The 25,268-nt window shown below is 27.6% G+C and overlaps 8 protein-coding genes across 13 annotated transcripts; 4 read left to right on the top strand and 4 right to left on the bottom strand.

Moving 5' to 3' along the window:
- Positions 1 to 113: 113 nt before the first annotated feature.
- lt (vacuolar protein sorting-associated protein light) lies at positions 114 to 3,423 on the top strand. The gene is made up of 3 exons (XM_035094368.1): positions 114 to 581; positions 661 to 798; positions 861 to 3,423. Exons 1-3 carry the CDS (start codon positions 561 to 563, stop codon positions 3,234 to 3,236), a joined length of 2,535 nt encoding a protein of 844 aa, XP_034950259.1. The 5' UTR covers positions 114 to 560; the 3' UTR covers positions 3,237 to 3,423.
- A 361-nt stretch (positions 3,424 to 3,784) lies between these two features.
- On the top strand, positions 3,785 to 8,000 carry LOC118073606 (probable ATP-dependent RNA helicase DDX23). Of its 2 annotated transcripts, XM_035094218.1 has the most exons (5): positions 3,785 to 5,457; positions 5,533 to 5,986; positions 6,081 to 6,255; positions 6,335 to 6,577; positions 7,863 to 8,000. In XM_035094218.1, exons 1-4 carry the CDS (start codon positions 3,944 to 3,946, stop codon positions 6,556 to 6,558), a joined length of 2,367 nt encoding a protein of 788 aa, XP_034950109.1. In that variant the 5' UTR covers positions 3,785 to 3,943; the 3' UTR covers positions 6,559 to 6,577; positions 7,863 to 8,000. The 2 variants fall into 2 exon arrangements, with proteins under 2 accessions (XP_034950109.1, XP_034950110.1); XM_035094219.1 differs by lacking the exon at positions 7,863 to 8,000 and having other exon boundaries at positions 6,335 to 6,645.
- Positions 6,880 to 9,868, bottom strand: LOC118073607 (venom acid phosphatase Acph-1-like). Its single transcript, XM_035094220.1, has 6 exons — positions 9,683 to 9,868; positions 9,478 to 9,557; positions 8,839 to 8,937; positions 7,895 to 8,134; positions 7,590 to 7,775; positions 6,880 to 7,513 (listed from the first exon to the last, which is right to left on the bottom strand). The coding sequence occupies exons 1-6, from the start codon at positions 9,735 to 9,737 to the stop codon at positions 6,998 to 7,000; spliced, it is 1,176 nt and encodes a 391-aa protein (XP_034950111.1). The 5' UTR covers positions 9,738 to 9,868; the 3' UTR covers positions 6,880 to 6,997.
- A 1,680-nt stretch (positions 9,869 to 11,548) lies between these two features.
- On the top strand, positions 11,549 to 14,111 carry fest (wurstfest). The gene is made up of 7 exons (XM_035094217.1): positions 11,549 to 11,918; positions 11,987 to 12,187; positions 12,551 to 12,862; positions 12,920 to 13,044; positions 13,253 to 13,370; positions 13,528 to 13,694; positions 13,858 to 14,111. Exons 1-7 carry the CDS (start codon positions 11,754 to 11,756, stop codon positions 14,081 to 14,083), a joined length of 1,314 nt encoding a protein of 437 aa, XP_034950108.1. The 5' UTR covers positions 11,549 to 11,753; the 3' UTR covers positions 14,084 to 14,111.
- A 3-nt stretch (positions 14,112 to 14,114) lies between these two features.
- On the bottom strand, positions 14,115 to 15,764 carry Pbp45 (proximal sequence element A Pbp45). Of its 5 annotated transcripts, none has more exons than XR_004691131.1 (4): positions 15,310 to 15,615; positions 14,924 to 15,221; positions 14,292 to 14,851; positions 14,115 to 14,220 (listed from the first exon to the last, which is right to left on the bottom strand). XR_004691131.1 is itself a non-coding variant. In XM_035094412.1 (4 exons), the coding sequence occupies exons 2-4, from the start codon at positions 15,330 to 15,332 to the stop codon at positions 14,417 to 14,419; spliced, it is 756 nt and encodes a 251-aa protein (XP_034950303.1). In that variant the 5' UTR covers positions 15,333 to 15,388; positions 15,625 to 15,764; the 3' UTR covers positions 14,198 to 14,416. The 5 variants fall into 5 exon arrangements, 4 of the variants coding, with proteins under 4 accessions (XP_034950303.1, XP_034950305.1, XP_034950302.1 ...); XM_035094412.1 differs by adding an exon at positions 15,625 to 15,764 and having other exon boundaries at positions 14,198 to 14,851; positions 15,310 to 15,388; XM_035094414.1 differs by adding an exon at positions 15,625 to 15,764 and having other exon boundaries at positions 14,198 to 14,851; positions 14,924 to 15,086; positions 15,310 to 15,388.
- A 140-nt stretch (positions 15,765 to 15,904) lies between these two features.
- LOC118073701 (ubiquitin carboxyl-terminal hydrolase MINDY-3 homolog) lies at positions 15,905 to 18,791 on the top strand. Its single transcript, XM_035094367.1, has 4 exons — positions 15,905 to 16,237; positions 16,306 to 16,968; positions 17,407 to 17,704; positions 17,778 to 18,791. The coding sequence occupies exons 1-4, from the start codon at positions 16,129 to 16,131 to the stop codon at positions 18,082 to 18,084; spliced, it is 1,377 nt and encodes a 458-aa protein (XP_034950258.1). The 5' UTR covers positions 15,905 to 16,128; the 3' UTR covers positions 18,085 to 18,791.
- A 696-nt stretch (positions 18,792 to 19,487) lies between these two features.
- Positions 19,488 to 22,554, bottom strand: LOC118073686 (chitinase-3-like protein 2). The gene is made up of 4 exons (XM_035094344.1): positions 22,186 to 22,554; positions 21,626 to 21,895; positions 20,553 to 21,495; positions 19,488 to 20,405 (listed from the first exon to the last, which is right to left on the bottom strand). The coding sequence occupies exons 1-4, from the start codon at positions 22,242 to 22,244 to the stop codon at positions 20,253 to 20,255; spliced, it is 1,425 nt and encodes a 474-aa protein (XP_034950235.1). The 5' UTR covers positions 22,245 to 22,554; the 3' UTR covers positions 19,488 to 20,252.
- Positions 22,555 to 23,221: 667 nt separating this feature from the next.
- LOC118073743 (odorant receptor 82a-like) lies at positions 23,222 to 24,837 on the bottom strand. Its single transcript, XM_035094447.1, has 5 exons — positions 24,735 to 24,837; positions 24,264 to 24,665; positions 24,106 to 24,221; positions 23,871 to 23,969; positions 23,222 to 23,407 (listed from the first exon to the last, which is right to left on the bottom strand). Exons 1-5 carry the CDS (start codon positions 24,835 to 24,837, stop codon positions 23,222 to 23,224), a joined length of 906 nt encoding a protein of 301 aa, XP_034950338.1.
- Positions 24,838 to 25,268: the final 431 nt, after the last annotated feature.

Genomic DNA, 25,268 nt, shown 5'->3' with positions numbered 1-25,268 from the left:
TCTACGCCCTCAATAAATCTTTTACAACAATCAACTATAAACTCATATGCTTTGTTGATGTATTCTATCGATAATATAGAATAGCATTGTACATTTTGACACAAAGTGTGGTTTATGATTGATGAAACAAACATTGGAAGTGTCAATAATATTATTTACCAATAAATATGTCATTTAAATTATTAAATATCTTAAAAAGTTAAATATTTACGTAATAACAATTAATCATATTAATAACACTTCTGACAGTGAAAGGCGTAGAGCAAAAGAAAAATTGAAAATAATGATGATTAGAAAGTAACTTACATTGAATCAATGGGAAATAGTAACATTTCCGAAAAAAGGGAATGATTGAATTTGTAATTCTTTAATATTTCATTAAAATGGATAGTTTCTGAATAACTCAAGATGAACTTGAAATAATTTTTAAATTTTCGACGTCATTACACTTTAAAAGTGAAATGAATTTAACTAAAATAATTGTACCTTGACAGATTAATGCGTTTTTATTAAAACACATTTAAAGACCAATTCCTATTTTCAAATTAATTAAGTGTACAATGGAGAACACGATTAATAAGGTATTAATTATTTATATACAATTAAATTTATTAAAATAATTTTTATTCATAATATTAGAAATTAATAAAATTATTTTAGGATGATCAAGAGAATCAAGATGATGCTGATTCTGGAGTAGATGAAGTAGAGCCTCGATTAAAGTATGTTCGAATGCAAAATAGCATTAAAAATATTCTCCAAGATGATGCAGCAAGTTGCATAGCAGTCCATCCAAAGGTAAGGTATTTACATAAATCTAACCTCAAAAAATTTTAATGTTAATATAAATTTATTTTTAGTTTCTTTGTTTGGGCACACATATGGGAAAAATTCATCTCCTCGATCATCAAGGCAATATAATTCCATCACAAACTCTTCAAGCTCATTCTTTAACGGTGAATCAAATTTCAATTGATTCTAAAGGTGATTATATTGCTTCATGTTGTGACAAAGGAAAAATTTTTATCTATGGCTTATATACTCGTGAGAATAATCATATAATGAATTTAGAACGTCAAGTGAAGAGTATAGCAATAGATCCTAACTATTCGAAGCCAGGCAATAGTAAAAAATTTATAACTGGCGACGATAAACTAATTCTTTATGAAAAAACATTTTTATCTCGTATGAAGTCAACAGTTCTATGTGGAGCAGAAGGTGGAGTTCGATCTGTAGCTTGGTCAGGTCAGTTTGTAGCTTGGGCATCAGATACAGGAGTTCGTGTTTATGATCTAAATGCTCGATGTTCATTGGGTTTGATGCAATGGCCTCGAAGTTCAGACGCACTCCCTGAAAATTATAGATGTAATTTACGATGGAGCGGAGATCGAACTCTATTTATTGGTTGGGTTGATACTGTACGTATTTGTCAGATACGTAAACGATCAGCTCAAGAAATGATCAACAGAGATCTTCCTGAACTTGTAGTTGATCCTATTTCCACTTTTCAAGTTGACTTTTTTATATCTGGAATAGCTCCTTTGGAGAATCAATTAGTTCTTCTCGGCTGTTTAAAAGAACCTAGTGAAAAGGGAACCAGTCAACGTCCGACCCTTCATGTTGTAGAACCCAAATATCAAGATTTTATTGATATTTCAGCTAATTATTTAGGATTAAGGGGTTACGATCAATATCATTGCAATGATTATCATTTGGATTGCCTGCCAGAAGAAAACCGATTTTTTATTGTAAGCCCGAAAGATATAGTTGTTGCAAGTTTATATGATGCTGATGATAGAATTGAATGGTTATTATCTCACAAAAAATTTGAACAAGCCCTTGAAGCTGTACAAATGAATAACGGTAAAGACTGCAAACATACATTGATTTATGTTGGCAGGGTTTATTTAGATCATTTATTGGCCTGTGGAAAGTATAATGAAGCAGGAAAATTATGCCTCAAAGTACTTGGTCGTGATAAAAAATTATGGGAAGAAGAAGTTTATAAATTTGCACGTGTACATCAGCTTCGGTCGATTTCTTCTTACCTACCTCGGGGAGATGTTACTCTGGATCCTCTCATTTATGAAATGGTTTTATATGAGTATTTGAAAATGGATCCTGACGGATTTCTTCAACTAGTAAAAGAATGGCCTCCAACTCTTTATACAGTTGCTGCAGTCGTCAATGGAGTATTAGAACATTTACTTGTTCATAATCAAAGACAGAATGTTCTTTTAGAGGCTCTCGCTATCCTTTATAGCCATGATGGGAAGTACGACAAAGCTCTAGCTATGTATTTAAAATTACGACATAAAGACGTATTCCAATTAATTCAGAAATATCAATTTTATCATTCCGTTTATGATATGATTGAAGGATTAATGGATCTCGATACTGACAGAGCAATTCAATTTTTTTTAGACAAAAATCGAATTCCTCCTGACATAGTTGTACAAAAATTATCCAATAATCATCGATATTTATATCTATATCTTGATGCGTTAGATAAAACTGATACAAAAGATTCAAAAGGAAAGTATCATGGATTATTAATCAGACTTTATGCAGATTATTCTCGGGATAAGCTGCTTCCACTGTTAAAAAGATCAGATAATTATCCCATTCAAACTGCTCTTGATATCTGTAGCCAACGACATTTTTATCCAGAAATGGTTTATCTGCTCGGCAGGATAGGAAATACTTCAGAAGCTTTAAGTTTAATGACAAAAGAGTTAAACGACATCCAAGGTGCTATAGCTTTTTGTCAAGAACACAATGATGAAGAGTTATGGAATGATTTAATCAATTACTCATTGCAAAAGTCAGAAAATATCACATTTTTACTCCAAAAAATTGGTACTTACGTTGATCCAAGACTTTTGGTTCAGAAGATTGAACCTTCAATGGAGATTCCTGGTTTGAAGAAAGCCTTAGTTAAAATGATGTGTGATTATAACTTACAAGTATCAGTTCAAGAAGGATGTAAGAAAATTTTATCAAATGATTATTTCAATTTACACGAGAAATTAGTAAAATCTCATCATAAAGGATTTTACATTGACGATGATCAGATGTGTGGAGCATGTCATGGAAAAGTAATAGTTAGAGATCCAAGAAATCTAGTCGTTTTTTACTGTAAACATTTATTCCATGAAGATTGTTTACCAGATTTTGAACGAGTTGAAAATTGTGTGATTTGTAATCCACAAAAGAACCAAATAATCAATAAATAAAAAGATTGCGGATGAGATTTATATTAATAGTACATTGCTGTGCGTTTAAGTTTTAATGTAAATATAAAATTGCTTCTAAATTTTACCATGATTATTACTAGAACTATTAATAAATACTGAAATATAAAACTAAAAGATTTTAGTTTTAATAATAATTATGATAATAATTAATTAAAATCAATATGAAAAGTAGGAAAATTATTTTTTTATGCTTCATCTTTTTTTATAATATATATATATTATAGTATATATATATATATATGCAAAAATAAGTATTTAAAATTAATTATTTAATTACGAATAATTATGTAAATATGTATTTCTTGTAATTATAAGAGACAAATTATATGAAATAATTCGTAAAAATAACGAATAAATATACTTTTTAAACTTGAACAAATTGATTGATAAACTATTCTTGAAAATTGTGTAAATTTATTAATTAATTTAAGTGAATATTTTTAATACTTTTTAAAATTGTTAATAATTGTTTTGGTTTAAAATGAATTTTTACAAATCATTTAATTGTATCGACTTGTTCTGTCATATCAACTAAGCAATGTGTATCATCAAGAAAACATAACCTTATAATTAGTAAAACGTTGTTTTACGTGCGATACATACTGTTAAAAGTTTTATTATTAAGCAGTTTCATTGTTTTAACTAAAACTATTTTAATACAAGAATAAATAATTAATATTTAAAAAATGGTAGGGCATGAAAAAAAAACACGTAGAAGCAGATCAAGAGAACGAGAACGTGATAGAGATCGAGACCGTGAGCGTGATCGTGAACGTCGTCGACGTTCTCGAAGCCGATCAAAAGATCGAATAAAAAAAGAACGAAAACGTTCAAGATCTCGTGAAAGAGACAGATCAAGAGAACGAGATCGAGAACGTCCAAGATCACGCGAAAGACGTGATGCCAAAGATAAACCTCAAGAAAAAGCTCGAAAACCTAGTCCAATATTCAACATTGATGAAGAAAATGCTAAAAAAGAAAGTATCAAGGCTTCATCTTCAACAACAGAAGTCAAGAAAGATGAAGAAGAAGTGGAAGAAAAACCAAAAGAAATTATTAAAAGGGAGCCTTTGAGTTTAGAAGAACTTTTAGCAAAGAAAAAAGCTGAAGAAGAAGCTCGAGCGAAGCCAAAATTTCTCACTAAAGAGGAACGAGCAGCTCTAGCTCTACAAAAACGTCAAGAAGAAGTTGAAGCTATGAAAAAGCAACAAGAAGAAGCTAAAAAATTAGTTATTAATCAGAAAGACCGGGAATGGGATGATCGTGATCGTCGACGAGAAGGCCAGAGACTTAGAGAAGAAGAAGTTAAAGATAAAGATAAAGAAAAAGAAGTAGAAGCTATCAAAGAACGATATCTAGGACTTGTTAAGAAGAAACGTCGAGTACGACGTCTAAATGATAGAAAATTCGTATTTGATTGGGATACCTCTGAAGATACTTCAGTAGATTATAATAATATTTATAAAGAGCGTCATCAAGTACAATTTTTTGGTCGAGGAAACTTAGCAGGAATTGACATTAAAGCTCAAAAAAGAGATCAAAGTAAATTTTATGGAGAATTGTTGGAAAAAAGACGTACGGAAGCTGAGAAAGAACAGGAAAAAATGAGACTTAAGAAAGTAAAGAGAAAAGAAGAAAAACAAAAATGGGATGATAGACATTGGTCAGAAAAAGCTCTAAATGAAATGACTGAAAGAGATTGGCGAATATTCAGAGAAGATTATAATATTACTATTAAAGGTGGTAGAATTCCAGACCCTATAAGATCATGGAAAGAATCAGGGTTTCCTAAAGAAATTCTTGACATCATAGACAAGGTCGGTTATAAAGATCTTACTCCTATTCAACGTCAAGCTATTCCAATAGGTTTACAAAATCGAGATATAATTGGTGTAGCTGAAACTGGTTCTGGTAAAACTCTGGCATTTTTGATTCCCCTTCTGCTGTGGATTACGAGTTTACCAAAGATTGAAAGGTTAGAAGAAGCTGATCAAGGTCCATACAGTATAATATTAGCTCCCACTCGTGAGTTGGCTCAGCAAATTGAAGAAGAAACTAATAAATTTGGACAACCTTTGGGAATTAGGACTGTTGTCGTTGTCGGAGGATTATCAAGAGAGGAACAAGGATTCAGACTTCGGATGGGTTGTGAGATTGTTATTGCCACTCCAGGACGATTAATTGACGTGTTAGAGAATAGGTAATTTATGAACATATTTTATTGATTTGATTTTTTAATATGAATATTAATACAAATAATTAATGTTTCAAACAGATATCTAGTCCTGAATCAATGTACCTATATTGTATTGGATGAAGCTGACAGAATGATCGATATGGGTTTTGAACCAGATGTCCAAAAAATTCTTGAATATATGCCGGTTACTAATTTAAAACCTGATAATGAGGATGCAGAGAATGAAGAAAAATTATTGGCCAATTATAATACAAAGAAGAAGTATAGACAAACTGTGATGTTTACTGCTACTATGCCAGCAGCTGTAGAAAGATTAGCAAGAACTTACTTAAGAAGACCTGCTATGGTTTATATTGGCAGTGTTGGTAAACCAACGGAACGAACTGAACAAATTGTTCACATTATGGGAGAAGCTGATAAAAGGAGAAAACTTATGGAAATTCTTAGTAGAGGAGTTGAACCTCCTATTATTATATTTGTTAATCAAAAGAAAGGAGCTGATGTTCTCGCTAGAGGACTTGAGAAACTTGGAGTGAGTTTTTACAACTTAAAAATAACTTTCAAAAATATTTTTTTAATTTACAACAGTAGTACTATATGTTATTTAAATTACTTTTAATTTCTAGTATAATGCTTGTACTCTTCACGGTGGCAAAGGACAAGAACAACGAGAATATGCATTAGCATCACTTAAAAGTGGAAGTAAAGATATTTTGGTTGCTACCGATGTTGCTGGTCGTGGTATAGACATCAAGGATGTGTCTATGGTTATTAATTATGATATGGCAAAAACTATCGAAGGTTAAAATTAAAAAAATTGTCTTTACAAATAAAAAAAAATTTGACTTTCAAAAATTAATAAATTTTTTCTGTATTTTAGATTACACTCATCGTATTGGAAGAACGGGCCGAGCTGGAAAAGCAGGTTTAGCCATTTCCTTCTGCACGAAGGATGATAGTCACTTGTTCTATGACCTTAAACAAACTATTTTAGCAAGTCCAATATCAACTTGCCCACCGGAATTATTAAATCATCCAGAAGCTCAACACAAGCCTGGAACTGTAGTGACCAAAAAACGACGCGAAGAGAAAATATTTGCTTAAAGTTATTACAATGTGAAAAGTAAGAGCATTGATGTATTAGAATATTAAAATTTTTAATTAAACAATTAACAATTAAGTTAACAACAATTAATAACACTATTAATAATTAAGTTAATTATCTTAATTAGGTAAGTAGAATTAATCGAATTAATGATTAAATCAATCCAAATGATTAGTTTCTTAAATAATTGACAATTAATCTATATTTTAAATACAAGTTCATTCATTAATGATTATTTAAAATTAATGATATTAAAATTATATTAAGTTACTATGTAAAAATATTAAAGAATGATTAATTGTCAAAAAATTTAAATAAAACTAATCCTATATTTTTTTTTGGACTGGTAATTCTCGATTAATTCAATTAATTCTCAAAATCACAGATCATTTTTTTTCTAATATTTTAGTCAATCTAATAGAAGTTTTTTAATTATTTTCACGCTGGTGGTGCGTTTGGAATTACATAATTAGGGTCGTCTACTTTACATTCTTCTTCATAATTTTCTGGAATTACTGACTTAGTAGCTTCTATAAATTCGTCTAAAGTACAAGAGGTACCACATCCAGGAATATCAAGCGGTTCAGTTTTGTAATCGGGAGAATTTTTATAAAATACTTGAACATACCATTTTTCATGATTTTCATGGAGTTCAAACAAAATCATAGCATTATATCCTGGATCTTTGCGATCCCATACATTTAGTGCAGTTAAAATGTTGGCTAGAGTATTGTCATGAGCAATATATGCGTACATTTTTCTTTGTGGAGGCTTTAACGTTCCCTCAGCTTTTTCCTTCATTTTGCGAGTTAATTTTTTCAAAAATGGCCCACCTGCTAGTCGTCGAAGTTCTTCATTGAACACGTTCATAGCAAGGTGGAAGTTTGATAATGGCTCCATTTGTTCGGGATAGTAGTCTTTAGTCCATTCCGGTAATTGAAGACCCATAGTTTCCTGAATAAAAAATTTAATTATATTAGATAAAACATCGTAATTATGTTACATATAAAAATATAAATGAATTACTTACTTCTGATTTTAATGTACCATAAATATCACTAATATCGCTCAGAGAATTCATTTTTTGACCAGACAAGTGCTCAACTTCTTCGAACATTGGTTTATACTTTTTATTCATATTCTGGACTAATGTTTCATTCTGGATTTTCATACGTTCCATAGTATATTTGGGACAAGCATTCCAGATAATTAATAGCTTGAAAATAGAAAGAAAATTTCTTTTTAACACTATATAAAAGTTATGAAAAATTTTCACAAAATTATTGTATTATTGTTATTTTAGATAGTGATGAATAATGAATTGGGGATATACACCTTATCTTCAGTTCGTGTCCAATAGTGAAGTACAACAGGTTGCCAATTAACATCAGGTTTAAATGTTTGTTTTTCATCTGGCTTCCAGAGAGCAGATGCAAGAATCATTGCAGTCATTTTGGCTCTATCTGCTGAAGTACTTTGAAGCCAAAATTTTGTTGGAGTATATTCAGAACCCAGAAAATTTCCATAACGATCTCGTAGGTATAAGCCTTCGTTATAGACATTGAGTCTACCTTTCTGATAGAAATAGAATTGATATAAATAATTGAAAGTAATAATTAAAAATAAGCCATTTAAAAGAATGTTTTTTTCACTACAATTTAATTACCGAATAATACAATAAAAATATTATCAAACATCGAATAGTTGAAGTGAAATATTTAAAAAACACTATTTTCTAATTTTTATGGAAATTTTATATATACAAAAATTAATTAGAAATTTTTTGATTTATCAATGTATAGCAATAAATGTTAAAATTTTCAATTATTGAAATAATTAACTATACTCTGATAGTTTATTTCAGTATTTTTAGCTGAATCTAAAAATTAACCATTAAATTTAAAATGAGTTAAGATTTTTGTAAATTAAAAAAAGACGAAAACGTCAAGTGATTATCATAGATTAATTTAACCTGTAATTTATTTTATTTCAAAGTATATGAAAGTTTATTCAATATTTGATTCAACAGTAAAGCACATCTCATTCTAATATAAGTATTGCAATAGTGTATTTAAATAAGTTTTATTGAATTTACGATTTTTCTAATTAATCGCTTTATTTTTACGATTTTATTGAATACTGTAGGATTTTTGAGTGTTATAAATAGTGAATTCTACAATCTCTATTTAATCAGGAAATATCGATAAAATACCAATAAAAAAGAATTGATAAATTCTTCCATTTTTTAAATAGCTTGTTAATACTTATAAATATCTTACATTTGTAAGTTGCCCCCATCCATAAGGTTCCATTGTAGAATTCAAGTAAGGGTCATTTGGATATGTACTTACTGGTGCTCGTTGTCCATGTCTCATTAACTATATTCATAAAATCAAATAATTAATTAATTTTTTAATAAACAATAATTTTCTTGAAAATTGCTAGGTAATTGAAAGAAAAAATGGCTTGTGGTTTTTTTTAAATATTTGAAGCATTTAAATGCTTTGTTTGATATGACCAATCGATTGTATAATAAAATAGTAATCCTAATATAACTATTATTATTGTTATTATACAACAGCAACGTGTTAGTAAGAAGCACAGCATTATTATATGTAAGAAATTTTTATTATAGAAAAAACTATAAATCAACGACAAAAATAAGAGCAACTTTCTTTAAATATATTAACGATGTCATAAAAAACTGAATTTATTTTTTAAAAAAATAGTTTTTTCAATGACAAAATTTGTTTAACAATAAAACAATGAATGAAGTATTTTGTTTTTGTTTACATTTGAAAGTTGTAACATATTAAACAAAAAATAATTCATGCTCTTAAAATACAAATTCACACTATAAATAAAAAAATTAAGTGATAATATTTTTGAACTTAATAAAGAGTTGTTTAAGTACATACTAGTGTCACTTGTCGGAGAGTTTTTTCATTTAATTTTTCATTTCCAACAGACTTCTCATCATCTTTCGGTAGCGGAGATGCTAAAAAAATTAATTTTTGATTAATTTATTAAAAGACACGTATTTGTTTGTGTACTATTGATTTATAACTTCATTTCATATATATATATATATTGATAAAATTAAAAGTTTTTTAATATATTTACCTGTTGTGGCACCTAGGAGTGTAAGACTAACCCAAACTACTCTAAACCGAAACATAATAAGTAAATAATATTTTGAATAGATAATAATAAAATGAATGTTATATTAATTAATTGACGATCTCCACGTGTTTGTGCGAAAGATTTGAATTTCACACGCGGGAGATCGTATTTACACTGGTCTTATTCGACAGACTCGAGCTTAGATAAGACTCTCCCCACTCTAATAACTGAAAAAAATTGCGGAAAAAGACAAGAAAAACACATTTAAAAAATGAAGTGATGAGTATAAGAAAAAGAAAAAAAGACGAGAAAGAAAAACTATCAACCATTAGATCAATTTATATGTATAAAATGATTTCTCTTTTCATCGACTGTAACTTGTATCATTGTATATGTTTATGATTAATTATTTTTTGAATAATGCATAAACCGCAGTGTTTACATTATCAATGGACTTATGACATCTTCAACTAACTAAAATGACCTTGGATCATTGGAAATAATAATCTAAAATTGATAATTAGTGTACTTGAAATAAAAAATGAACTTGTAAATTTTCACGAAGAAAACCACTAAGTCTTCCTTCTGTTAATTATCAATTTACTGTTTTGATTAGATTACTTTTTTTTTTTACTCACTCAAAATATTTTGCAATATTCAATAATTCATTCATTGGTTTATAAGAATTTTTTTTGTTTTTTTTTTTCATTTCTTTGTTTATTTCATAAATAATCTTTTTTTTTAATCCTGACGACTTATTTTTAGTACAAAACAATTAAACTTTCGATCTACGAGTTAATCCAGGTTATTTTTAATGTAAACAAAGTATATTTTTAATATTTTTTATGAAAGAAAAGAGTTGAATATTTCGTAATATATTTTTAATTAATCATTGTTAGGTGAAAGGTATTTAAAGTAAATAAATTAAAGGTTTCTTTGTGTCAAGTTTATTAAAATTCTTGATTGTTTCATGATAATTATAATATTATGTAACAGAGCTTAGAAAATATTAGATATTATTTCAATGTCTTATAATGATATGCATTGAATAATTACTTATAGAAGGTCAGAACTATCACGTTTTTTCAGAATACCGAGACATGAATGTTAATATGGAAGGAACTTTAAGAAAAAGGACAACAGGAAATAACCCAAAACGCTAATTTTCTGATAAAAATATATTCTAATCTATATAATGTGAAAAAAATATAAATATTTTTATACCATCACACATAAATTTATTATTAATTAATAAAAGTAAATGTATTTGATGCTCATAATAATCTTGCATTCAAGGGTTGCATCATGAAGGTAAAAAAGGATTGAAAGTTGACCAAGGTCGAAGGAAATGCCATAAATAAAATGGACCTAATTGTAATAGAATTGTACCGAGAAGTGATAATAATATTCTCGTGTAGATAACTCGTGATTAATCATGAGAAACTAGGACTAATAGAATTTAATGCGGGTACAAAGATCCAATTTATTTATTTATAGTCGGATTAAATTATTAAAACAGACATAATATTTATAATAATAGAAAAAAATGATAATTTATTGATTAATAAAACAATTTTTTTTAAAGAAATTTTATTAAAATTATAATCATACTTAGAAATAAATATTTCATATTTAATATTCAAATAATCTCATGTAATATTAGATATAATTGACTCTGGTATTATATAATGATTATAATAATTATTGTATAATCAATTAATGAGATGTTTCTATCTTATGTGCCATTAAAAATGATACAAAATCAGAAAAATTGTAAAATCTATTATATTCGTGATTAAAATGAAGTAAAAATTAATTATCTATTAATATACTACAATGAATTAAACAGTATAATAAAAACAACATTTCTTTTGTAAAACAAATATATCGAGCTATACAAGGGGAACGAGTAGTTTTTAAAAAGCTTTTTGTCTTCTTTTCACGATCGTCATTTATAAAAGTTATCCATCATAGTAACCACAGATCAACAAATTTGTAGATCATTTCAACACATAAAAATAATTTTCATTATAATTTATAGAGCATATTAAAATATTAATAATCATATACAATGAAAGTTAAAGAAAATTCGTCTAAGAATCAATTAAATACTAATAAAAATTCACCAGCAATGGACCGTTTGAGTGAAGATGGAGGTCGAAGAGCTGGTTCAAAATCTTCTAATAGCCGAAAATCACGTCGTAGAAAGCCTAGAAGTGCTACAAATGAGTCTAAGGTATTTTTTTTTATTGATACATTTTAATGCATTCAAATATTTTCTTTTGTTGTTTAATTATCCATCAGACAAGATCAAACGTTTATTTGGATAACAAAAAAGAATTATCATCAAAGTCTGCAGAATTTTCCTATCATCAAAGTTATCCATCAGCATCTAATTCAGCTCCACATATTCAAAGTCAAGGCAACAATAATCACGTTACCCTGAGACCTCGGTCACTTTATACAGTTCATAGTTATCATCCAGTCCCAGAAAATAATTTTCAAGTAAGGAATATTTAGATGAATACTGAGTTATTTTTTCATAAATACAAAAAATTATAATGATGTATTTTTATTTTGTAAAAAAATATTTATACCAAAAAAGAAACGTAAAAAAATAAAACGAAAATGAATGAGACATTATTATAGACATCTTGGACATTGTTTTCGTGATGATATGATAATGATTTAATAGCTTTAATTGCATGGTTATTTTATTAAAGATAATTCCGCTGAAGTTTTCCTTAAAGTCGTATTTATAGATGTAATTTTGATTCTATTTTTATTTTTTATTCATCAAAAGATGTTAGCTAATAGATAGATCCTTATCGTTAAGATTTATTTATGTATCTTTTGAATAAATTATAGAGATTCAATGATTATACCAAGTATTTGGAAGTTTCTCCATCTGATCAGTGGCCAGGAACAGATAATGAAACTTCTTACTTAAGTCCAGGTGCAATTTGGAGACAGAGAAATCTTAAAACTCCAATTATCAATTCCTACTACGGTAATTCTGAAGAAAAGGGTATTTACTCGGATTGTTGGCGAGAACAAGATAGCGAAAATTTGTCTGTTGGTGCTGTAGCTACACCTTATGGCACTATTTCTTTAAGACTTCACAACAGAATTCGCGTTGATATGACAGTCGATCGAGCTATCAGAGTGATTAATTTCAAGGTAAAAAAAATTTAATACTTCAAATGCAACTAAAATTACCATGTAACTGTTTTTCAGAATAATATTGTATTGAGTTTGAGTGGGTCAGGATCAGCTTCAGCTCTTCTTCATCCAAATGGACGAATTTACCAATATGGATCACGCGTAGAAATTCTAGCTCATGATTCCAATGGAAATCATAAGTTTGTTTTTTTCAATTAATTCGAAAAAAACATTAATAAATAGATAAAGCAAAAATATTTTTTCACAATTTAATATAAACATTTTAGTAAAATACCAAACTTTTATTGTTTCGTGTTTTTATGAACCATTAATTACTAGATTTTTTTTTGAGACTTTATTTTAAGTGTGAATAAATATATTTATTCATATTTGATAATTGAAAATTAGGTACGCAAAAATGTGGTATAAAGGGATAAGTTTCACTTCGGAACAGTGTGCTTTAGTATATCTTGTTGATGCTGCCGGAACAAGGACAACTACAGATTCGTTCTCAGATATGAGTCAAGTAAATAAGTCATTAATTGTTATTTAAAATTATTTTAATTATTAAATAAAATACTTTTATGAGTTTTTTAAAATCATATATATAATATTTACAGTGGATACATTAATTAGTTTATAATTACTTTTATAATATTTGACTTTTTCTTTATTGATTACAGAATTTTTCTCTCAGTGTATTTTATTCTGAGTCTCGTCACGGCCCATCGTATGTTCAAGAGGCAACATCAGCTTTGTCGTCTGCACAATATTGGTTAACTGATGAGGGAATTGAAAATTGGATTATTAATAATGTTCGAATATCTCAAACACCTGATGGACTTGTCAGGTATTCCAATTTTACAATATTTCAGAATAAAAATAATGAACTATTTAGCATCTATGAAAAGTTATAATAAAAAATGATATTTAATTAACTTTTACCTGAATTTGTTTTGATATTCTCAATAAACGTTGTATATGTTTATACTGAATTTTACTTTTGTTTACAGGATTGCAAGAAACAGTAACAAATATCAATTAAGAACATCACCAACAAATGGAACAGCTTCTTTAACTACTCCATTTCTTCGCTGTACTGCATCCTTAGGCCAGACATCACACTTATTTGTACGTCGCGGTGAAAGACGAATGCATTATGACGGGACAAGTTTTATTGTTAGAAATGCTGGTCACAGTGCAGGATTTGATGACAATAATCAGCTAAAAGTTTATTAGCATTCAATTTACTTTTTGTTGTCATGTTTTTTTGTTCCCCTTTTGTCAAGCTTTTTCAGTAGACAAAAATCATTTTGTTTATTTTTCTTTGAATATTTATTAAATAAAATTATGACAACGCTTATCTTTATTAATCTCTGAAAAAAGATAAATAATACAATTTTTTATTTCTTCAAGTTTCTCTTTTATACTTTTTACTTAATCGTACTTTTTTATTTAATTAATCTTTTGAAATCATGTTTTGTAATTAACATTCAGCAATTGGATTTTAATTTTTTTAGTTTTTGTAATAATTCATTGCAATTCATTAAAACTTTCTTTTAATAATATTGATCAGTCATCTGAATCGGACGATTCCTCTGATGATTCTGTGTCACCACTACATTCCATCTTTAAATTTAGAGTGTTTCCATTATCTTTTGATGTAGAAGGTAATAAGTCTTCGAAATTTTCATGAGAAGTTGATGGCTTTGATATATCAATTTTTCCACTGCTGCGTAAGCTCATTGTTGTTTTAACTGGTACAGTTGTTTTTTTTGAAACAACAACATTATTTAAATTCTCTATTTCTCCAACCATTTTTGTAATATTTTCCATTTTGAATAATCTTGGTATATCTTCACCTGTCATCTGTTCTGATGCATTCTTTAAATCAACATAGTTCTTACTTTGTTTTTTTAAATCATCAAATATACTGATAAGATCACTTTTAGGTTGTGGATCTCTTTTTATAAACTCTTTCATGGAGTAGTAATTCTCTAATCTTCTCTACAAAATATTTATATGTTAATGCAATATTTATCTATAAAACTTCTAACATAAAATAATTTTATAACTTACCTCATGTTCAAATGTACAGTAAACAAAAGCATTGTTTTCAATTAATTGATTAAGAATATATACTGCTTGATATTCATGGTGATGAATTAATTCAGATTGTAAATTTAAAACAATTTCCCAATCGTTCATTGTCATACGAATTTTTGGTCCTCCTACGGGCATTCTGTAATATAATCCGTATAACAAATAAACACCACCAATTTTTTCTTTTAATTTTCTCGACGCTAAGAGAAAATTTTTAGCACTATGAAGAACTTCTTCACAAAATTCCATTAATTCAGGTTTTGTTGATCTCTCACTAATTGTATAAGTAATAAAATTAAAATGACTAACTATTGATAAAAATTAACGGTATTTTGAGAAATAAGTATTATTGTTTTACTTACATAAATATCAACGAAAATCGCATTTTATTCCAAATTTTAGAAAATTCTTTAAAACTAGTTGAATCGGTATTTTCAAATTCTGAAATAAGAATATTACAATCTTCTTGAAAACCTGATGCAACATAAAATGACCGATAATTTTCCATATTTATCAATAAATAAACATTGTACACAGAAATTGAAATAAAAATAAAAATTTCCAAGTTTTTTTATTGAAATTACATAAAATACAGAGTAATTCCAACTGTTTCTTCGATGAAAAGAGGTTAGAATGTGTTTCAATAGAATACATTTATAAAATTTGAATTGGCTTACTTGCAGCAAAGAAAAGAGATAATATATAGAAGAACCATCCCAATGAGAGCTGTTGGACGGTAATTTTTACCTACTAACAGGTTATATGGCTGGGGATACAAAGCAAATGCTAAAATTCCATATGTATCCCCAAGAATTTGTCCAACGGATCCTTATGCGGTGGCTCTTCTATATTATTTCTTTTCTCTGCTTGCAGGTAGCAGTCAAGATGAATTTGAAAATTTAAAAATCCCGCTTGGAATAAGATTAGTCACGTGACTGAATATTTAATATGGCGACGTTTGTCCCAGCTGTCGCTAGAGTTCAAGTGATTGACTGAAAATTTAGGTTATTATCATCAGTTTATTATTTTTATGGTCAGAAATTTTAGAAAATTAATGAAACTAACAACAAAACTATTAATTAATATGATACACTGTGTAAAATAATAAAAAATTAGTATCAAATCAATCTGATAGGATATTGGGAAAATCAAATCATCAATTATTTTCTTTTGTGCATATTATGGCTGATAATCCACCTGGTAATACGAACGAAGCTATTATATCCCAAATAAAAACATTATTATGGGGTAATAATGTTAAAGAAGATGTATTTAATCGTTGGGCACAAGGTTAGTGTAAAATGTTATTTATTTAACCTTACCGAACATCTTCTCTAATTGAATGTATATTTTTTTAGGATTTCTATTTTCTCCAGATGAACCTACAGCTTTAGTTCAACTAGAAGGTGGACCTTGTGCTGTAATTGCACCCGTACAGGCATTTATTATAAAGGATCTATTGAAGGAAGGTCCTCCAGATACGTGGAGTAGTATTTCTAGTGATAAACAAGATGATTTACTCATTAAAGCTGCTGTAGAAATAATTTCTCAAGCATCCAATCAACATTCTCCACAATATTCAGTTGTTTATTTTGCTGAAACTGGAGATGATATACCAAATGGTGAGGGTACAGATGAAGAATCTAGTGGAACACTTGAATCTCAAGAGATTTCAAATGATAACGAAATTAAACGTGAAGAATCAGTTACATTAAAATTAATTAGATCAGATTATTATCATTCAAGATTGAGGATATTTACAACTATGAGTTTAGATGACGTTAAGCGATATTTAACTATGAGAATTGATACTTTAAAAGGACCCTATGGAGTCTTATTACTGTTATACACAGTTGTTAGTACCAAAGGAATACCAGGAATGCGATCAGAAATGTCTGACCCTAGTGAACCAGCTATTGATTCTACTTACGGATATGGTAGTCAAAGTCTAATTAATTTAATGCTTACTGGACGAGCTGTTGGCCATGTATGGGATCACGATCAGGATGTTGGTGGATTAAGTAAATATTTTTTTATGAACAACTAAATTATAGTGAAATCTGATTAAGGGGAATCTAAACGTACCATTAATTTTGTCTCATTTATGATAGAAATATAATTTTTTTCTGTTATAGAGGTGCTAATATAAATATTAACAATATACTGATTTTTTATTATCTTTGTGTGTTGATATCATTAGTTACACTTTTTGATATTGAAAACGTTTAAATATTTTTCAAAGCAAGACTAAAAACAAAATAAGAATATTTTCAAATAAACATTTCACAACATATACTAGAGGTATCTAGTATCTATTAATAGAAGTTTCTAGATGCCTAAAAATGTCGGGATTTTTTATGAAAAATTGCGATTGTAGAGATTTTGTAAAGAATCAGGTTTCAATGTAATTGATAAAAGAATGCAAAAACTTTATTGATTTTTAATATTTATTTTTACAGAATTACGAGGAATCGACAAACAGAATACTGTAGGTTTTTTAGCTTTTCTTGAACACTTACGTTTTTGCGAAGTCGGAACATTCCTCAAATCACCGTCACATCCTGTATGGGTTCTTGGATCTGAAACACACTTGACAGTTCTTTTTTCAACGGATGAACGTCTTGTTAGTCCTGAAACTCCCGCTGAACAAGCAAAAAGAGTATTTAAAAAATTTGATCCGGAAGGAAATAATTTTATACCTACAAATTTGCTTCAAGACGTTCTTGCTGAATTAGGATTAGTTGCTGATACTGAATAGTAAGTTGCTAATTATAGTAATTTTTGAAAATAATATTTTTTCTAAGTTAATTAATGTATTGTGTTAATTTAGTGTGGATATAATAAGGAAGAAGTTGGACAGTGAGTCATTAGGAATAATATTATTGGCATCATTCATGGATGAATTTTTTCCAGAAGAGCCACGTACGTGTCCTGATGTATTTCCATTATATCATTACAATGGTTTACCTCGTAGTAATCCTGAAAATCGTATTAAATATCACCCTGGTCAAGCAGTGTTATTAGAGTGTACGGTTAAATGTATTTTGGACAGTAATCCGATGCTCACGGTATTACAAACCAAGTGGCCAAGCATTGAAGTGCAGTGGGATAATAATATAACACCGAGTTTGAATTAAAACAAAATTAACAGTAAATATTAATTGATAAAAGAAAGTTAGATTAATAATAACAATCGGAATAATATGAGTAACAATACATAATTAACAACAGAGATAAGAAAAAATGTAGCAATTATTTCTATGATGTGATGTTGAAGAAAAATCGTCGGAAGTGAGTTTTAAATACGAGAATAAATTAAATTTTTTGACAACTCATTAAAGTCATAAAGGAAGAAATATAGATTATAATTAAAAAACGATTTTAAGATTAATTATTAAAGGAAATGAATACAAATAATAAAACAAAAATTCATTTTTATTTTTCCGTTAACGTGATAACAAAAGAAAATATCTAGTAACATGTACTATCACTATTTTAAATTAAAACAATCATAATAATAATAATAATCATAATAATAATAACAATAATGACGATGGTGGTGGTGAGAAAATTAAACGAAATTGATACCTAATGAGTAGATCAATTGAAATAATATATCACGATGAGCGCCTTCTTAATTAATAGATATTTATTGAATAAAAAATAATAATAATAATGATAATAATAATTAAAATTTACATGTAATTAAATGTTCAAAATTAAAAATTACAAGCAAAAGTACATAGATACAAAGAATAAAACTGTGAATTACACGTTTATTAAAGCAATACTTTTATCGATTGCATTGATTATTTATGAATTTTCATTATTTTTTCTTAAAACTACTGCTATTACTATCGTTATTATTATTAAAATTATTATTATTATCATTATTGAAATAATTGTATCGTACTATGAATATGTTATAATATTAATATATTTTTTTAAAATTATTATTTTCATTATTGCATCTCAGTGAATTTTTTTTCATGACAGCAAATTATGTATAACAAATAAGACTTTAATCGTTACATTATTATTATAATATTAATCATTATTGAAATAAATAATTTAACAATAAACAATTTCAATAAAATTTACATTCATATTTAATATAATGAAATACAATTTTGCAATACACCTTCATTTATAGAATTACAATACTGATATTAAGGAATATTGATTAGTGATCATAAATTTCTTATTGTGCTAATGAACATGTAATTAATTTTTTTTCATAAATATTTATATAATAAGCAAACAATAATTTGTTTATGATACACTAATTTTTATTTATTTCATATTTTAATTATAACAATATTAATAATATTTATCACATTGATAATTAATTACTTGACAAGATTAAGGACTTTTATTATGGTAATAATTTTACTAAGTAATTAGCATTATTTATAACAATTTAAAATGAACTGTAGAACGTCAATTTTTTTTTATCAATTCATCTAAATTTACATTCTTTATTTTCTTTTATTTTTCAATAATTTTGTTCATTGTAATATTTAGATTTTTAGGAAATACGATAAGTTTTTTTTTTTTACAAATTTATTAGAATGTATAGACATTTAATTTTTATTATTTATAATATCTATGAATAATTGTTTTCAAATTAACTTATTCATAAAAATAAATCAGATAGTGTCACTCATAATGTGCGCGAATGTAATCAATTTAAATTAGATGATTTTAAGCCTGATAGTGTAAAAATGTTCGTCAGTTGTTTGAGCAATAATTCATATTTCATTAACGGACTCGTATTATTCATTGGTAAAACCATATTTTGGTATATATATAAATCAATTAATAAATAATTTAATAATAAAAATTTTCGTTAAATAGATGAGTGGTAATAGCTAACAATTTTATTAACTATACTCAATAAATACAGGAATATTATCCTTGAAGAATCAATTTAATTAGACAAGAATAAATATTATTTAACATCACCAATAATCTTTTAGTATACAAAAGAGGTTTAATAATAACCAAATTTGTTACCTTTCAGATAATTGTTTAAAAATTGAAATAATAAATTTACTCAATGTCTGCTTCTTTTGTCAGGATAAAAAAGACGAGGATAAGTCAAGCTTCTTAGTCGAATAATACTACTTAGGAATAATGTTATATTTTGAATTAAATTCAAATTATATAAATTATTTTTTACATTTTGCATAACTTGTTTATAACAATGAAAATTTAATACTTTATGTAATTAATGGCGAAAATAGGTAAAAAACAATGAAAAAATAGGAAAAGTATAAAATTGTATTTAAGCTCCTGGAATAATTTATTCAACTTGTGGTTTAAGTATACTATCACTTACTGTACGTGTTAATGGGAATGTTATGTTAATATTATCATCACAGCTGCCGTTCCAATCATCAGTATTCAATGAGAATAACATAGCACCTTTGAAGCCATTTGATTTAATCCATTCAGCCTAAAAATAATTGAATAAATTAATTTGATTCAATAAAGTAAAAATCAACGATACTTGATTAATTCGTTTAAAATGATAAATATGAGTTAAAAAATGAAATGAAAAAACAGAACTCAAAAACGTTTCATAAAAGTATACTGGACTTACTTTTTCTAGAACACTAATGCGATCATCGTAAGAAATCCATTCATCATATCTGTAAGAGTAAAGTGTTCGACTGTCTTCATCAAATACCTTATTAGCGCCTATGCTTAGAAACCAACAAATTGTTGGATAATATACAAATCCTTTCTCCCCAAGTCTTCCGAATCCTTTAACTGGAGCCATAATTTCATGATTCAGTGAATTATAAAGTTGATAAGAATGGCCATAAGTTGGAATACCAATGACAATTTTTTCTTTAGGCATTCCCTTCGATACCCAGTACATTGCTGAATAATTAACATTTAAGGTAGCTAAATATCCTGTTTCTTGTCTTCCTGGATATAATGGTGCATTTAATCCAGTAACTGGCAAATACCAAACATAATAATGATAATCATAAGCCATTATGTTGATAAAATCAACATGTTCTGCTATTTCGGGAACATGATAACTAGCATCAATAATAGCAGCTGGTGCTCCAACAGCCGCTGACAATATCAAATCTCTTCCTGATCTAACAAATTCTTTTTTAAGTTCTTGAAGAAGTTGAACATAATAAATTGTCTCTCTTTTATTACCACCTAACCAAGCTGGAAATTCCCAATCAATGTCTAAACCATCAAAATTATATACTTTAGTTATGTTCAAAACCGAACGAATAAATTGTTTTCGGTTTGCATGAGTTTTCACCATTTCTGGAAATCCATAATTGAGCTCATTTATTCCACCTGCGGATATCATAACCTTCAGTTTGGGCTGGAGTTTTTTTAAATTTACAACCTCCTGATATATCTCCGAATTCGCGCCCAAACTGAGGTTACAGTTCACCACACTCGCAAAACCCACGATAATATGCGTACAAATATCAGGGTCAATGTGAGCTGGACTGAGCTCTTTCGACGTGTTCAGGACTCCCGGTATGGTGAAGTAGCAGACGACGATCTTACTGCAAAATACAATATTTATTATTTTATGTAACTTTATTTTTATTGTATTTGAAGTTAATTATAAAATTACTAGCTAAATTTATATTAATTAAAAACATGTGAGATTTACCTACACATGTGTGTTATTACCTTGTAGAAGCATTGGAGGATAATTCTGACGTGGTAACGGTGGTGTTCCGGTCAGCATTTTGGTTTTCCTTCGTCGATTCGGCGTACATCCTAGCCCTGCGTGCCCACGCAGCAATCGTGGCATCTTCAAAAGCAATGATTACACTGGATAAAGGACCAGATTCCAAGTTTCTTGGCGAAAGAATGTCCAACCAAGCTCGTAAAAAAAACAAACTTCCCACAATTATAAATACAAGAGTTAAACAAATCACTGGTGACTTCCAACGAGATCTAGAAATTATTAATTACTTTTATTTGCAATTCTTAAATGTTATAGTAATTCATTTAATTATTTTTTTAAAGTTCTTTAGGACTTTGTTACTGGTGAGTTTGAATCACACTAGTGTACTGAGAAAATTGATATGTAACTAAATGAATTGAAAAAGATTCTTAATAATAGATAAAATCAATACTGACGCATTGACCTGATAAATAAAAAAAAGGGTATAAAGGTAAAATAAAAAATAAATGAAAGCTTCTAAAATAAGAATCGTGGAAGATAAAATTCAAACTTTACTTACTGATGTACACTATTTAATAACTCGTATTTTGCCTGAGGCACCGGAATTCGGTTAACCATTGATTGAAATATTTAAATAAATGCTTAAGAATATTTTTAAATCAATTGCGTTTACTGGTTTCAATTTATTAATCGTTTTTCAAAATGCACAATAAATTTTAGCCTAAATGTTTGGTCAACATGTGTTTGGCATGGAATTGTTGAAGTGACTGACATTTATTCAAAATGATTTGCGATTTCGCAATCAGATGACTTGATCACTGTACTTGAAACATATTGGGGGTTACTTTAAACTGGTTTTTTTTTGTTTTGAAAATTGTCAGTGGTACAAAACATGACAAATACAGCACTGAATTAGATAGTATTAGATCAAATGTATAGATGTATACATATGTATACATATATTGTGTATGTAATACGACACTATTGTTCGTTAAATCTCAGAATTTTTTTATCTTTAAAAGTACACATAACAATATTTGATTACATAAAATGATCCGAGAACTTATGAATGAATTTATAAAAAGTGGTGATAAATAAGAATGATTAAAAAATAATTAAATATGTGAATTGATGTGTAGATTTTCAACAGAAGGCAATCTATCGACATCATAATCTAGTTGATAGTATTCCTATTCAAGTTTATCAATGTCTGAAAAAATAATTCAATATTTCTAAAAATTACATTGACCGACTCGAATAATTTTTTTCTGATAAAAACATTTTATTGGAAAATGATTTCAAATTATTATTCCTAATTTTAAAAAAAATATTGAAACAAAAGATATTGTTCAAAGATATATTTGTTGGATTTACAACCTATAGGTTTATAAATTGATGCTTGTTTAGTCATGGAATAATAAGAAATTACCATAATTATTAGAATCAATTATTAATTATTCATTGAAGTCAGTAGAACAAAAAAGGAATATGCATTTCGGAGTACCTATGTGTAGAAATTTTTGAAATTATAAATTAATGTACTTGATCTTATTACATCATTATTATATCTTATTATTGTTAAAATAATATAAATTTTATTTTACGGTATTGCATTTACTTACAGTAATGAAGGTTTCCAATGATATAACAAAAAAGTTTCCAGCTCTCATCTCTAATGGATTTTTAGCAGTTATTAAAGACATCAGCATTAGAGACTTCACCTCAAAATCAAGGTTTTTTTCCCAACCCGATAACCATACACCATCACTTACACAATCGCTCTATTAATTATGTTAAAAAAATTATCTTAAAATTTAGTTATAATATAAAACGTGAATGTTAAATTAAAAAATTAAAAACCCAATGCTCTATATTAACAAAGGATTATTTTTCAAGTGTTGATGAGAGAGTTTAGTTTATTGTATTTTCTAGAAGTAAATTGAAGAATATTCATTTTTTTGCAATGATTTTATGTAATTTTTTCCAGGAAGTAAATAAGTTACCATTTAGAAATGATTGAAATGAATATTAAATTTATAATTATTTTAAAATTAAAACAATTAAAAAAAATGACTGCCGATTTATAAATAGTTGTTGATTTTTAGTGATTTTTACTGATTCATACTGAAAGATTCCTTTAGTAATGTCAAAGCATATACTTAAAATTATGTATCATAAGAACTATATTGATTCTACTTAAATATTTGAAATATTTATTATAATTAAAAAAGAATAAATTCTTACCACTGATATAAGTTCACTACCAAACCAACAGAAGTTAAATAATTCTGTCAAAGCTCCTCCGAAAAAAAACAATAGTTTGTATTCACTTTTCAAATCTCCCTGAAAGATAAAATAATTTAGAAATATAAATAATGAAAATCAATTAAATAAAAGTTGAAAGTAAACGTTATTTTTTTTATTCTAAGACTTTTCCTTAAAATTGAAGGGTAAAATAAAAATAAAAAAATTTACTTACCATAACTAACTGAAAACACGTAAGGCAAATGATACAACAACTCGATGAAACTTGTACTAACATTGTAGAATTAAAAATTGAATTTAACTCAGTAACAATATCATTCAAATAAAGATGATTTTTAAAACATATTTTTAATTTATAAGCCACATTACTACTTTTTCCATAATGATTTGAATTTCTGAATGATTCAAATGATGCTGATTCAGAATTGATTATCTTTGCCAAAATATCTTGAACAAAATTTTCTTCATAAGCTATTGTAAGTATTCGAAATTGGCTATTTATCCATCTAATATATGAAAATATGAGTTCATTCATTGCAGCGAGTGTTATTGAAAATACACTTGCAGTACCAGTTTGAATGATTGTAGCTATTACATAAAATGGTAAATGAGATGTGTCAAATGGAAATGCCCCTCTTAGAGGTATTTCTCCAAAGTTTATGAGTAAAACAGAGAGTAGACCCAAATCAAGACCAATAACAAGCCATTCAACTATGTTTTCAAGGATATTTTCATAATAAAGGGTATCTTCTATAATGTTGCGTATTTCTTCATCTGTTAAACATATTATTAATGTATGGAATATTTGAATATTTTTTTAGATTAAATAAAATAGTCACTTACTTGATGATTGTCGAAAAATATCCAAAGGCCTATAAATGGCTTCGGTAAGTCTCTTAATACGTTTATGTTCTGATTTAAATGTATAAAGTTTGAATACCACCATAAATACTATGATGAGAAACAATCCATCCTCAATCAAAATCGAAAAATTATTTATATTAAGTATAAGATCCATCATTACACTAAGAAAGTAAAGAGTTGTGACTAAAAGTGCAGCAATATGGTTGATGTGATAAATTAATTTCATGTAGAATGGAGTACATAATTCTGGACTCCAAAATCCAAAAAACCTGATGCGTGAAAAACAATTTATTTAAAGAAAAATTGAGAGTGGAGCTCTTTGCAAATAGTTTTGTATAATTTCCCCAGTTCCCTCCAGAAATTTGTTGAAATATTTAGATAAAAATTATCGGGTACTTTCTCTTTATTACTTAGATGACAGTCTTTGTTAAAATGAATCATAGCGTATTTCAATTAACTTTTGGAGGGCACTGTCTTTTATACCACATTTTTTAAATAAATATTTTTAGTTTT

This window comes from Chelonus insularis, unplaced genomic scaffold, assembly GCF_013357705.1.
Source record: "Chelonus insularis isolate UGA/USDA-ARS -01 unplaced genomic scaffold, ASM1335770v1 scaffold_362_pilon, whole genome shotgun sequence".
Classification (NCBI taxonomy): Eukaryota; Metazoa; Arthropoda; class Insecta; order Hymenoptera; family Braconidae; genus Chelonus; species Chelonus insularis.
Note: the sequence above shows the minus strand (reverse complement) of the source record. Positions and strands in the feature narration are given on the sequence as shown.

What these genes read in the sequence shown, in the direction of transcription:
- lt (XM_035094368.1), top strand. Translation starts at nt 561, where the DNA reads ATGGAGAACACGATTAATAAG. An exon ending in TGGAGAACACGATTAATAAG is followed by an intron (nt 582 to 660) that starts GTATTAATTATT and finishes AAATTATTTTAG; the next exon opens with GATGATCAAGAGAATCAAGA. An exon ending in GCATAGCAGTCCATCCAAAG is followed by an intron (nt 799 to 860) that starts GTAAGGTATTTA and finishes ATTTATTTTTAG; the next exon opens with TTTCTTTGTTTGGGCACACA.
- LOC118073606 (XM_035094218.1), top strand. Translation starts at nt 3,944, where the DNA reads ATGGTAGGGCATGAAAAAAAAACACGTAGAAGCAGATCAAGAGAACGA. An exon ending in ATTGACGTGTTAGAGAATAG is followed by an intron (nt 5,458 to 5,532) that starts GTAATTTATGAA and finishes TGTTTCAAACAG; the next exon opens with ATATCTAGTCCTGAATCAAT. An exon ending in GAGGACTTGAGAAACTTGGA is followed by an intron (nt 5,987 to 6,080) that starts GTGAGTTTTTAC and finishes TTTAATTTCTAG; the next exon opens with TATAATGCTTGTACTCTTCA.
- LOC118073607 (XM_035094220.1), bottom strand. Translation starts at nt 9,737, where the DNA reads ATGTTTCGGTTTAGAGTAGTTTGGGTTAGTCTTACACTCCTAGGTGCC. An exon ending in CTCTCCGACAAGTGACACTA is followed by an intron (nt 8,938 to 9,477) that starts GTATGTACTTAA and finishes TTATGAATATAG; the next exon opens with TTAATGAGACATGGACAACG. An exon ending in GGACACGAACTGAAGATAAG is followed by an intron (nt 7,776 to 7,894) that starts GTGTATATCCCC and finishes TCTATTTTCAAG; the next exon opens with CTATTAATTATCTGGAATGC.
- fest (XM_035094217.1), top strand. Translation starts at nt 11,754, where the DNA reads ATGAAAGTTAAAGAAAATTCGTCTAAGAATCAATTAAATACTAATAAA. An exon ending in TCAGAGTGATTAATTTCAAG is followed by an intron (nt 12,863 to 12,919) that starts GTAAAAAAAATT and finishes ACTGTTTTTCAG; the next exon opens with AATAATATTGTATTGAGTTT. An exon ending in GATTCCAATGGAAATCATAA is followed by an intron (nt 13,045 to 13,252) that starts GTTTGTTTTTTT and finishes ATTGAAAATTAG; the next exon opens with GTACGCAAAAATGTGGTATA.
- Pbp45 (XM_035094411.1), bottom strand. Translation starts at nt 15,455, where the DNA reads ATGGAAAATTATCGGTCATTTTATGTTGCATCAGGTTTTCAAGAAGAT. An exon ending in CGATTTTCGTTGATATTTAT is followed by an intron (nt 15,222 to 15,309) that starts GTAAGTAAAACA and finishes TTATACAATTAG; the next exon opens with TGAGAGATCAACAAAACCTG. An exon ending in ACTGTACATTTGAACATGAG is followed by an intron (nt 14,852 to 14,923) that starts GTAAGTTATAAA and finishes AATATTTTGTAG; the next exon opens with AGAAGATTAGAGAATTACTA.
- LOC118073701 (XM_035094367.1), top strand. Translation starts at nt 16,129, where the DNA reads ATGGCTGATAATCCACCTGGTAATACGAACGAAGCTATTATATCCCAA. An exon ending in ATTTAATCGTTGGGCACAAG is followed by an intron (nt 16,238 to 16,305) that starts GTTAGTGTAAAA and finishes ATATTTTTTTAG; the next exon opens with GATTTCTATTTTCTCCAGAT. An exon ending in TCAGGATGTTGGTGGATTAA is followed by an intron (nt 16,969 to 17,406) that starts GTAAATATTTTT and finishes TTATTTTTACAG; the next exon opens with AATTACGAGGAATCGACAAA.
- LOC118073686 (XM_035094344.1), bottom strand. Translation starts at nt 22,244, where the DNA reads ATGGTTAACCGAATTCCGGTGCCTCAGGCAAAATACGAGTTATTAAAT. An exon ending in TTATTAAATAGTGTACATCA is followed by an intron (nt 21,896 to 22,185) that starts GTAAGTAAAGTT and finishes AATAATTTCTAG; the next exon opens with ATCTCGTTGGAAGTCACCAG. An exon ending in TCCTCCAATGCTTCTACAAG is followed by an intron (nt 21,496 to 21,625) that starts GTAATAACACAC and finishes TGTATTTTGCAG; the next exon opens with TAAGATCGTCGTCTGCTACT.
- LOC118073743 (XM_035094447.1), bottom strand. Translation starts at nt 24,837, where the DNA reads ATGGTGGTATTCAAACTTTATACATTTAAATCAGAACATAAACGTATT. An exon ending in TTCAAATCATTATGGAAAAA is followed by an intron (nt 24,222 to 24,263) that starts GTAGTAATGTGG and finishes GTTTTAAAAATC; the next exon opens with ATCTTTATTTGAATGATATT. An exon ending in CGTGTTTTCAGTTAGTTATG is followed by an intron (nt 23,970 to 24,105) that starts GTAAGTAAATTT and finishes TTTATCTTTCAG; the next exon opens with GGAGATTTGAAAAGTGAATA.